We start from the raw sequence: 12,494 nt of genomic DNA on the forward strand, positions 1-12,494 counted from the left end.
AATATTATATCAATTAATTAAACGATCTACGTGACAAGAAATTTAACAGATTTATGTCATGACCGACTTCTTCACGAATATTCACGTCAGAGAGCTTTTCTGCATCCACACTGTTTTTTCCTAGAGAAAAGTTTAAAGTGGAAGCAGCATAAATTGGGAGTTTCTCTAAATTATTCTTTTCCTTTATGCTTATAAGAAGTGTGACGATGTCGTCCATTTCTTTTGCCGCGTCGAGCTTCGAACCCAGCGCTTTTTTGTTTTTCTTTTCTTTGAGTTCTCCTATTTTCGAGGCATCTCCAAAAAGCAATTCTTTTGCTACCAATATAAAACTCGCTTCGAAAAAATCCAAACATAAACTAATTATTTTAGTTTTTTCTAAGACATTTATTTTATTAATTATGAAAAACAATACTTCATTAAGAACAACAGTTCTCTTTAAATTTTCAATTTTATCGGTACTAATAATTTTTGCCGCCATTTTTCAACCATAAAAACGATATATATAAAAAACGAATGCCGGCAACACTGTCTGCGGTGGTTTGGTCATGTCAAACAAAGTGGTAACAGTGCCATAACTTCTCTTGCAGATGTTGAAGTACCTGGCACAGGTCCCAAAGGCCGTCCAAAAAAGTCCTGGTCGCAAACAATCGAGCAAGACATGAAAGCTGTAAATTTATATGAAAAGGATACAACTGATCGTCTAATTTGGCGCAAAAAATTGATGGCAAAGAAAACAACGTCCTACCTCGGGAAACTGGGTCTATGGACGCTAAACGAAGATTGATTGATTATTATAATTATTGGTGTGTTTGTAAGCGCCCTTTATTGCAGTACATTGCGAAGCACTTTACTAAAGCAGTGCAATGAATGGGAAGAAAAAGACAATAGCACGGGTAAGCTTGGAAAAAAAGATTGTGTTACAACCTTTTACGAAATTGAATATCAGACAACGCACGATCACGAAGGTCCTGAAACCAGGCGTTGCACGTGACAGAGATGATTAGAGTAAGAGCATTAAATTATCCACAAGCAGAATCCTAGTATAAACCAAGGTTTGATCTCCTGCGCCATAACATATTAATTTTTTAAATAGCAAACTAAATTAAGACAGAAGTAAACTATATCATTTCAGCAATTGAATTTTAGTCTTGAATATATATAAAAAAAAAGTAAAAGCATATTGGAAAAAACAGTAAAACTACTCAATCAGACTATTATCTGCGTTGGTACAAATTCCAATCTTTGAAAACACATCAAAAATAATGTAAACAATCAAAGTTCTCACTTGATTTGTGCATTGAGTAATTGCGGGTATAAGAAGAACATGAAATTTTTCTAATGGCGAGTTATTTATCAATACCACATCTGTTTCTCCCTGTATAAAAGTAAAATGTTATTACGAAATGTACGAGTTTTATAACAGTTAAAAAAACAAAACAAAAAAAGGCGACATGATTCAAAATTGTTTATTTCGAAGATAAATAAAATTTTCATTTTATTAAAAACATTTTTAGACGAGTGGCTATCTAATCAAATGTATCGTAATAATTTTTTTTGAGCATTGAAAATTTTTAATAAATAAGTTTTATATGTATTTACCCAGATCAGGTTGCAATAGTATAAATCGTGGAAATATTAATGTATAATATAGAAGATGTAGAACTTGAATTGGTAACATGTATTTAATTTTGTTAATGATTCCAATTTTTCTATTCATTTTGACCAATAAATAGTTAATATGGCCTTTGTAATTTAAAAGACTATCAATAAATACACCCAGGAGTTTAAAAACAGATACTTTTTCGATAACAATGTTATTTAATATAAAATTTATTTCAATACTTTCATTTCTACTATTGCTAGTAAATATCATACACTTAGTTTTTTTGACATTTATTCTCAGTCCGCTCAAAACAGACCATTCGTGACCTTGTTTTAGACTATTATTAGTTTTTTCTTCAACCTCTTTCCTTGTACTTGCTGTTAACATAGTTGAATCGTCAGCAAAGATTCGAAAATATGATACATTTGAGACCATAACCAAGTCATTAATGTATAATAGAAATAATTTAGGCTCAAGTATGCTTCCCTGAGGGACACCACTATGGACACGTTGAAACAAGGATATAGAGTCACCAATGGCAACATATTAACAACGTTTTGACAGATAACTCTCAAACCATCTCTGCGAAACACCTCTCAAACCATAATACTCCAATTTCCCCAACAATATTTCATGCGGAACCGAATCGAATGCCTTCTCAAAGTCAAGAAAGACTAAAGACACAATTTGTTTATTTTCTAGTACATAGTTAATTTTCGTCATTTCCATTAAACACATCTCTGTGGAACGACCCTTTGTAAACCCTTGTAAACCCAAATTGCTCATTCACAAGAATATTACAATGATTTTAAAAAAGCGTTAGTCTATTATCAACTATCTTCACCAAAATCTTTCATATTGGATTGAGGATGGTAATAGATCGGTAGTTTTTGACATCTTGTTTAGAACCAGACTTGAAAATGGGCACCACACGACCTTTTTTGAAACAAGTTAAAAAAAGTGCCAGCTTCAATAGACAAGTTAAATAAATATGTCAGAACGTGACTTATGGAATGATTTATAGATTTTAAAATTTTGTTAGACATGCAGTAGTAATCCATGATGTTGAACCAGACGAGCAACGAACCAATTTCTCAACCTCACTAAGATCGGTTGCTGCTATAAACATGGTGAATGGATTAGAATTACCCAGGTATTTTTCTATATTCTCCATTAGATGGTATGTTTTTTGTAAATAAATTAGTAAAGTAATCATTAAACGTGTTGGCTATCTTTTCATCATCTTTTATAAAAGTGTTATTTATTTGCAATGTTATATTTGGTGATGATTTGACATCGGCGTTGGAGTTCATCAAGGCTCGATTCTCAGTCCACTGTTATTTATAACTGTGATGGAAGAAATCACAAAACTGATACGCACTGGTGACATTTGGAATCTAATATATGCTGATGATATCGTTTTAACAGCCACGTCTGAGCAGAATGCAGCACAGATGTTTGAGGATTGGAGCACCAGACTCGCCGATCATGGATTCAAAGTCAATATCAGTAAAACCTATGCAATGAACACTGGTGAACCCATCCAATCCACAGCTACTGGACGATGACATCGTTTCAATATCTTTTGCTGATGACACCAATATTTTTGGCAATGGTAAATTAACTGAGAAAGTCATTCAAAAAACAAACACGGAATTAGCACATGTTATGTCTTGGTTCTCGGATAACAGGCTAACAATAAATAAAACTAAATCGCAGATGATAATATTTGGACCTGTTCAGTGTTTAAATTATAAGGAGCCTTACAAAATCGTGATAAATAAAAATGAAATTTTAGAAAGTAAAACAATAAAATTCCTTCGAGTTTATTTGGATCAGATATTGACTTTCAAAGCGCATATTCAGCACATTTCCAACAAATTAGCTCAATCAATAGGCGTAATTAATAAAATAAAATTCTACCTTCCAAAAAAATGTTTGAATCTGCTTCATAATGCTATCTGCACACCTCACATAAAATATTGTAACGTTGTGTGTGTAGGCTGGCGCTTATCCTTCAACAACAAATTCAATTAAAATTCTGATGAAGAGAGCAGTAAGGGTGATAACGCTGCCTTAAAAAATTCACCCATACAAATCAATTATTCTTCTCCACTAATAATTTAAATTTGGATCGGATCAGTAAATATTACACAGCCATTTTTGTCTTCAAGCAACTGTCCAAAAAGCTTCCTCCAACGTTTGACGAATATTTCAAAGTAGTCAACAACCCTAGACGTGTCAATTATCTGATGAGCAACAAGTCGCGAACAAATCTGTTGCATTCTCATGTTGTCTTTAGAGGACCAAGGATTTGGAATGACATTTTAAAAAATGATTTTTCTTTTAACGGAACATCACTTACTATGTTTAAAAAGAATTTAAAATTGTTTTTGTTAAATTTTTAATGACAGAGAAAATTTGTAAAAAAAAGAGATGACGTTTTATTTAATTTTAATTTCTGGTTATTTGTGTACATTTGGGTTCAGGTGGCTGTGCTAGATGAGCTCTCTATGAGCTTTATCACAGTCATCCTGCCTTCATTTTTTTGGAGTGAATAAAAGATTGTATTGTATTGTATTGTATCTAGGGGATGTTCTGGATTGTACTGGAACAGCTGAAGCTGCCGTTCGAGCACGCATACGTGCAGCCTGGAATAAATGGCATCTCCTTGCCTCTATATTGATGCGGCGTGACATCCCACTACCACTTCAATCAAGATTTTATAAATCTGTTATCCGTCCGGTGTTATTATATGGTGCAGAAACATGGCCAATGCAACCAAACTGGAACAACAACTTCAACGAACCGACATGAAAATTCTCCGATGGATGCAACGAATTAGTCTGAAGGACAACATCAAATCGACCGAAATCCTGCGTCGTGCTGGTTTAGATGATAAAAAGGACGAATGCCGGCAACACCGTCTGCGGTGGTTTGGTCATGTCAAACGAAGTGGAAACCATGCCATAACTTCTCTTGCAGACGTTGAAGTACCTGGCACAGGTCCCAAAGGCCGTCCAAAGAAGTCCTGGTTGCAAACAATCCCGCAAAATTAAAGTTCTAAATTTAAATGAAATGGATACAACTGATCGTCTAATTTGGCGCAAAAAGTTGATGGCAAAGAAAACAACGTCCTACCTCGGGAAACCGGGTCTCTGGACGCTAAACGAAGATTGATTGCAGATGATTTTAACCTATTAGATCAAGATAGAGATGTTATGGTTTTAAATGAGGTTGTGAACGAAGAACTGCATAAGGTCGCAGATTGGCTGAAAAATTAAATAAAAAAAAACTTCAATTGAATGTTAATGAAACCAATTATATTTTGTTCGGGCATAAAACAGTAGGCAATAAACTATTTACCTTTGTTCTTATAAATAACACTCCAATAAAGCGTGTCTCAACTATTAAATTTAAATGTGAGTTGTAATGGAAAATGATATGTCATGGAATGATCCCATTCTTTACATCAAAAATAAAATTTCTAAAAATTTAGGCAAAATTTTTAGGAAAAGAAGTAATATTCCCAATCAAGTGACAAAAATGTTTTATTTTTCTTTGATATATCCGTATTTGATATGTTGTTTGTCTCCCTCTCTTAATCTTGCTACTCCTGATGGTTACAGCTTCCTTGAACTCTCTAGACCTCCAAAAAATCTTCTATCATCTTCTCATTCTTCTTATGGGGGTATCTGTCTATTTTATAAATCTCTATTTACTGCTTCCATAATACATCCTTTAATTTTTCTTTTTTTGAATGTCTTGCTATATCTCTTAAGTCTTCTTCTCTATCTTTTTATATTGCTGTAATCTATCGCCCTCCTTCTTCTCTTACTTTATTTTTAGATGAATTCTATTCACTCGCTGAATCTCTCTATTCTTTTTCTATTCCTTTCTACATCTCTGGTGATTTCAACTTGCACTTCAATAATTTATCATGTTCTTACATTCGTAGATTTAATGATATTTTGTCTCTTTTTAACTTAACTCAATATTGTTCTTTTCTGGTAACACTATTGATTTTATTATAGCTTTTTCTTTTTCTAAGCCTATTAATATCTCTGCTAGCTCTGTTCCTTATTCTGATCACCTTCTTATTGAATCTGTTTTTTCATTAGATTTTCTTCCTTCAAATTCATCTATGTCTATTTCTAAAAGATGCTGGTCTTCTCTTAATAAAGATATTTTTCTTCAATCTCTTGCTGAAACTATTTTTGATACTACCTTATTTTCTGATGTTGATGATTTTGTCTATGCTTTTAATATCTACATTACTTCTATTCTTGATAAGCTTATTCCTCTTAAATCTTTTACTTATAGGCTCTATTCTCGTAAGGCTCCTTGGTTTGATTATGCTTGTGTAGTAGCCAAGAAAAGTGTTAGAAGACTGTAGAAAGCCTATAGGTTAAATCCATCTAACTCTCTTTATTCTATCTATGAATCTGAATTGATTAATTATAAATATCTACTATTCTCTAAACACTCTACTTTTCTTAGAAATTCTATAACATCTGCTTCAACATCTAAAAATAGGTGGTCTGTTCTATCTAAACTTCTACATAAAAAATCCTCTCACTCATCTTTTTCTGTTCAACAGTTTCATGACTTTTTTGTAAATAAAATTACTTCTTTAAGAACATCTAATTTTAATTTTTCTTCTCATAACTTTATTAAACTTACTACTGAATATTTTTCTGTATTTATTCCAATAAATCTTTTAGAACTGCACTAAAATTATTAATTCTATGTCGTCTACAACCTGTTCTCTAGAGATCTACTTCCTTCTAATTTACTTGAAGAATTTTCTTCAATATTCTATCCAATCATTCTCAAATTAGTTAATTTATCTCTTTCCACCTCTAAATTTCCTACTTCTTATAAGAATTCTATTGTTATCCCTATTCTTAAAAACTCATCATTAGATCCTACCTCTTTATCTAATTATAGACCGGTAACTAATATTACTTTCATCTCTAAAATAATAGAAAAAGTAGTTTTTAATCAACTGTCATCCTATTTAGACTTTAACTCCTTGCTACCTGTATCTCAATCTGGTTTCAGACCTGTTCACAGTACTGAAACTTCTTTACTTAAAATACACAATGATATCCTTCTCTCTAGTGACAATAGTAATCTTACTCTTCTTCTTGCTCTTGACTTTTCCTCTGCTTTTGATACTGTTGACCATACTATTCTCTTGAGACTGCTGCATCTTTCTTTTAATATTATTGATTCTTGTCTATCTTGGTTTTCTTCTTATCTCTGTAATCGTTTTTCTTCTGTTGTTCTCAATAATTCTACTTCTAACTCCTCTACTCTGACTTTCGGGGTACCTCAGGGTTCTATCCTTGGCCCTCTTCTATTTATACTCTATACTTCTAAACTACCTCGTATTATTAATAACTTTTCTTTCTCTAGTCAACTATATGCTGATGATTCTTACATTTATACTTCTTTTCCTCCATCTAATCTCAATAGTGTTCTTCATAATTTATCTCTATGTCTTTCTTCAATTATCGCTTGGTCTGACTCTATGTTTCTTAAACTTAATCCTTCTAAGTTTGAATTAATTTGTTTTAATAAATCTAAACACTCTATTACTATTCCTCCTATTATCTTACCTGATTCTAAAACTCTTGATGTCTCTCATAAGTTTCGTAGTCTAGGTTTTATCTTTGATTCTACTATGTCTCTCTCTTCTCAGATTAATAGTGTTGCTAAAAGCTCTTACTTTCATCTACGTAGAATAAAAAAACTTTTGCCTTTTCTTGATGATCCTACTCTTCTCCTTCTTGTTACTTCGTTAGTCTTATCTAGGATTGATTATTGTAACTCGCTCTATTATGGTCTTCCTGACTCTATACTCTATCCTTCAAGTAAAGCATTTAACTCAGCTGCTCGTCTAGTTGCTCGTGCCCCTTTCTTTTCTCATATATCTCCATATCTTGTTCTCTTGCACTGACTACCTATAAAATATAGAATAATTTTTAAAATTTGCACGTTCATGTATAAGTCTCAATCTAAATTATTTCCTAAGTATTTATCAGATATATTAATTGAACATAAACAACCCGGTTTACGATCGTCTTCTTCTTCTCGCTTTTTCTTAACTCGTGTTAAACACTCTTTTGCCAAATCTGCTTTTGCTTTTTCTGGTCCTTTTCTCTGGAACTCTCTACCTACTTCTCTGACTACTTCTCCATCACTTGCGAAGTTCAGAGCGGATCTCAAGACCCATCTGTTTTCAAAATTCATTGAGGAGCGCTGTTGAACATCGCGGAAATACCGCTTTATAAGCTAATTGATTGATTGATTGAAAAGTTCAAATTCGCATTTAACATTGGCCCAGAATCATTTCGTGAGGATCATGTACTGAGTAAATAAATACGAGCATATTACTCGTGTTTTGTTAATTTAAGGATAATGACAATTAAAGATCTGTATTTATATGATATTGTTATAAAACTCGCTGTCGTAACCGATTTACGATGCGACAGTTTCAAATCCTCGATTGAATAAAATATTCCAAACAGTTATTAAACTTTATTTACAGAAGAAATCAACTATTATTAGTTATTAAACTTTTACAGAAAAAATCAACTAATCGTTTATTTCCAGTAAATTCGCACTAACGCAACAATTAACTTTTAAATCTTTCAAAATCTATCGCTATGACAACGTCAACAAACAAATCAAATATCGCTTTAAATAATTCACCGAATCGCTATTCACAAAATCACAAAATCACGAATTTCATTCATCACGAATATCTTGCGACGTGCGCTTTTATACTCTTCGCAAGCGTCGTTTCTAGATTCTTCTCGATGGTCCGATTCTAGCATACTCTAGAATGCTCCAGTCACTAGAACATTCTAGAATACGCTAGAATCTAGTGCGTTCGGTAGCACGGTTATAACAATATTTATATACTTTCATACAAACTTATAGTTGATGGAGTATCTGTTTATTTTTCAAATCTTATTAATTTGTTTTTAAATTGCCCAACTAGATCATTAAGAAATATAAACTAATATTACTTAGCGTTATGTAAAACTGAACTACTTAGTAATAGTCCGATCATATCGATTTTAAAGTTGTGAAATACATTGCCTAATGATATATGGTCTGCATCATTTTTTAAACATTATAAACATTTAACTTGTAAGTATGTAACAGCTAGAACTACATAATTTAATTTTTATATATAAATAATTGATTGATTGTGTTTGTGACAAATAGAACTATATGCTTTAGTTTTTTCTCTAACTTTTATTCGAATTAATTTTTTTTTCAATTATGTTATATTGTGCGTATGTGGCCCAACATGCATAGGCTTCGGGTTTTTATTTAAAATAAATAAAAAGAAAATAACTAAGTTGAAAAGTATTCCTATTGTGATAGTTTTTGAGTTTCGATCGACAGTATTCGAACCAGGCCATCGCACAAATGCACGAGACAACGCACTTCTACCGACTGAGCTAACTTGCCGACCACCATTGAGAACTTACGCAAAGTAAACACATTTACTAACGGTTATATCTTTAGATGCACATTTAAATTCGAACAGAATCTCCCCAGGTAAAACTTTGTTAAAATTAAATTCTTTATCATCAAAAGGAACAATACAGCTATTATAAGTATATGGAATTCTTCTTTCGCTGAAACGCTTTTCATTTAACTAGTTTTTTTATAAAAAAAAAAATAACATAAATTGTTGTGTCAAATCCTGATGAAAAAAAAAACAAATGAACCTGAAGGACAAACTGTTTTCTTCCAACTGTCACTTTAGATTTTAGATTTTTTAATGAATATTTGAATAAACCAAAATCTGTCGCCTCATTCCACTTTTCTTTTAAAATTTTTTCGAACTGTTAGAAAGTTATTCATTATAAAACATCACAAAATCCATTCCAACAAAGCTGTATAGCAAAAAAACTTTACAGTTAAAATAGCGATCCCTGTGAATGAAAGGAAAAGAGAAATGGACAGTGTTGCTCAGCGCCTTGAACCATTTTTTATACGAAATGGTCCATAAAGAGGCAATACTTTGAAGGAAGACAAACGTACAGGTTTTTAGGTAAAATTAACTTTAAGGTCTTAAAAAAGCCGACTTATAAATTATAGTAAGCAATATTGAACATTTTACAATAACGAACTAGTATTCAACACTAAAAATAAAAAAACTCAATTGCAAATTGAACAATGACTGCAATGCTGTGATATTTTTAAACTGCATATATATATATATATATATATATATATATATATATATATATATATATATATATATATACTGCATATATATATATATATAGTGCGGCTCTTTGAATTGCTCAATGACGACTGAATGGAACTATAGCATGACAGTCCCGCTATACAATGACATTGAACTGTTCATCATATCGGGGTATACGTCTGTTAGAACACTCCCTGAAAATTGTCGAGAAAATCATTGAGAGAAAGAAGATCAACGTCGTGCATCACAATCGGAAATTATCAATTTGGTTTCCAAGCGGGGAAACCAACAATTGATAAAATTCACATCCTTAGGCAATCTAAAGTATCTGATTTTGTTTGTCCTGCTTGCATCAATCCACAACAACCTCGCAAAGCATCAATAAGTATCACACATTTTTGTAGACCTTGAAAAAGCATTTGATCGGGTTCCCCGTAAAGCAATCAGGTGGAGTTTACGTCGACAACTCATTCCAGAATATCTTGTTCGACTTGTGATGGAAATGTATACGAATACTAAGACTTTCGTCAGCACAACGGTTGGAAACACAGATGCATTTGACATCGGCGTTGGAGTTCACCAAGGCTCGATTTTTAGTCCACTGCTATTTATAATTGTGATGGAAGAAATCACAAAACCGATACGCACTGGTGACATTTGGAATCTAATATATGCTGATGATGTCATTTTAAAAGCCTCGTCTGAGCGGAATGCGGCACAGATGTTTGAAGATTGAAACACCAGACTCGCCGATTATGGATTCAAAGTCAACATCAGCAAAAAAAAGAAATGAACACTGGTGAACTCATCTAATCCACAGCTACTGGACAATGGTCCTGTTCAGTTTGTAAAGCTGGTGTAGGCAACAATTCAATCGAGTGTCAGCAGTGTAACCAGTGGTATCACAAACGTTGTTCAAAAATAATTGGAACTTTATCCAAAGTGTCTGATTTTGTTTGTTCTGCTTGCATCAATCCACAACAACAAATACGAACTAGCAATGTTTTTGAAGCCATTAAGGTAGAGAAAGTCACATCGTTTCAATATCTAAAAGATGTTCTGGATTGTACTGGAACAGTTGAAGCTGCCGTTCGAGCACGTATACGTGCAGCCTGGAATAAATGGCATCTCCTTGCCTCTATATTGATGCGGCGTGACATCCCACTATCACTACGATCAAGACTTTATAGATCTGTGATACGTTCGGTGTTGTTATATGGTGCAGAAACATGGCCAATGACAACCAAACTGAAACAACAACTTCAACAAACCGACCAAACTGATCGTCTAATTTGGCGCAAAAAATTTTAGGCAAAAAAAACAACGTCCTACCTCGGGGAACTGGGTCTCTGGATGCTAAACAAAGAATGATTGACTGAATTTTTAACATTTAAACAAACAATGAAACATAAGTAAATTATTGTTTTAAAAATTCAAATATTAATACGATTTTTACAACAGGTCAAAATGATAGGAATAATTTTATTTTTAAGTTTAAAGCAGCAGTTTTAAAAATAGTAGGCACATTAGATCTTGTTCACATTTAGCGCATTTTAGACTGATTTGAAATTGATTAAAATTGTTTTTCATTATGGGTAGAGTGAATAAACTGAACAGAAAGATAAACACAACTACTTCAAATGCAAACTTTGTTGAACATTTATTTGAATACCTGCAGTAATAGAAACAGTAAATTAAGCCAAATAACTACATAAATGCACATCATATTTATAGCCGAGTTAGCACAGACACCATTTTACAACCTTCACAAAGATTATAAATATAGCATAAATAAATTATGAATAAAATAACAAATAATATAGTGCCATTCTATCATTCCTGCGGTTATAACATTACTCCCAACTCAGCCTGTTAGTCTCTAACATAAGCGATACTTCTTTACTCCAATGAATAAGGATAATTTATTCAAATGTATTCAAATCTATTCAATATAACACTCTTATGTGTTTTCATTATCGATGATTCCTCGGTTTCTAAATTTATTAGTAGGAAGGATTCCAGTTGCAGGTTGTTGAATATTTATTATCAGATGTCTTATGAATAACAAATAATGCATTAAGTTTATTATTTTAAAAAATGACCAACACAATTAACTCATTAGCGCCCAATGATCCCATTTGGGAACGTGTATATTTAGCGCTACATAAATTTTATATTTGCACAAGCTTTACATGTTTTGGCCAATCTATATTTATTAATAGTATATCTATGCAATACAGTCACGTGGTCTTTTGTATTGTCATCGCATGCTTTGGTAGCCATTTTAAAAATTTTGTATTTTTAAAAAAAGTTTTTAGTCTGTTTTCTGATTTTATTTCCAAGTAAGTATTATGTTTTATTTAAATTAAACTATTTTTTACTTATTCACAATTACTTCTTAATATTTTAAAATTATGAAATTAGAGGTTTATCTTAAACTTATTTTTTAAATGAGATATATGTGTTGACGTTCCCAATTGGGAACATTGGACACATAAGGTACTATGATCCCAAATGGGAACGTAGTACCTCATGTGCTCAATTTAGTTTCTCATGATATTATAGTGATATATTTAATAATTTTTATTTTAAATTGTTTACAATTTAAGTATGTCTGAGAAGAGATTTCGTACTGAAGAAGTTCTTGCTAAC

The 12,494-nt window shown here is 32.2% G+C and overlaps 1 protein-coding gene across 1 annotated transcript in view; it reads right to left on the reverse strand.

Moving 5' to 3' along the window:
* Window positions 1-9,477, reverse strand: part of HELRODRAFT_90313 (hypothetical protein) — a gene marked incomplete at both ends in the record, with an annotated part of 44,006 nt that extends 34,529 nt beyond the window's left edge. The window contains 3 exons of the mRNA XM_009032383.1: window positions 1,286-1,375; window positions 9,126-9,284; window positions 9,358-9,477. Coding sequence (XP_009030631.1) covers window positions 1,286-1,375; window positions 9,126-9,284; window positions 9,358-9,477 — 369 coding nt within the window. The remainder of the gene's footprint in view (window positions 1-1,285; window positions 1,376-9,125; window positions 9,285-9,357) is intronic.
* Between the last annotated feature and the right edge of the window lie 3,017 nt (window positions 9,478-12,494).

The sequence above is a fragment of the Helobdella robusta genome (assembly GCF_000326865.2).
Source record: "Helobdella robusta unplaced genomic scaffold HELROscaffold_80, whole genome shotgun sequence".
Taxonomy (NCBI): domain Eukaryota; kingdom Metazoa; phylum Annelida; class Clitellata; order Rhynchobdellida; family Glossiphoniidae; genus Helobdella; species Helobdella robusta.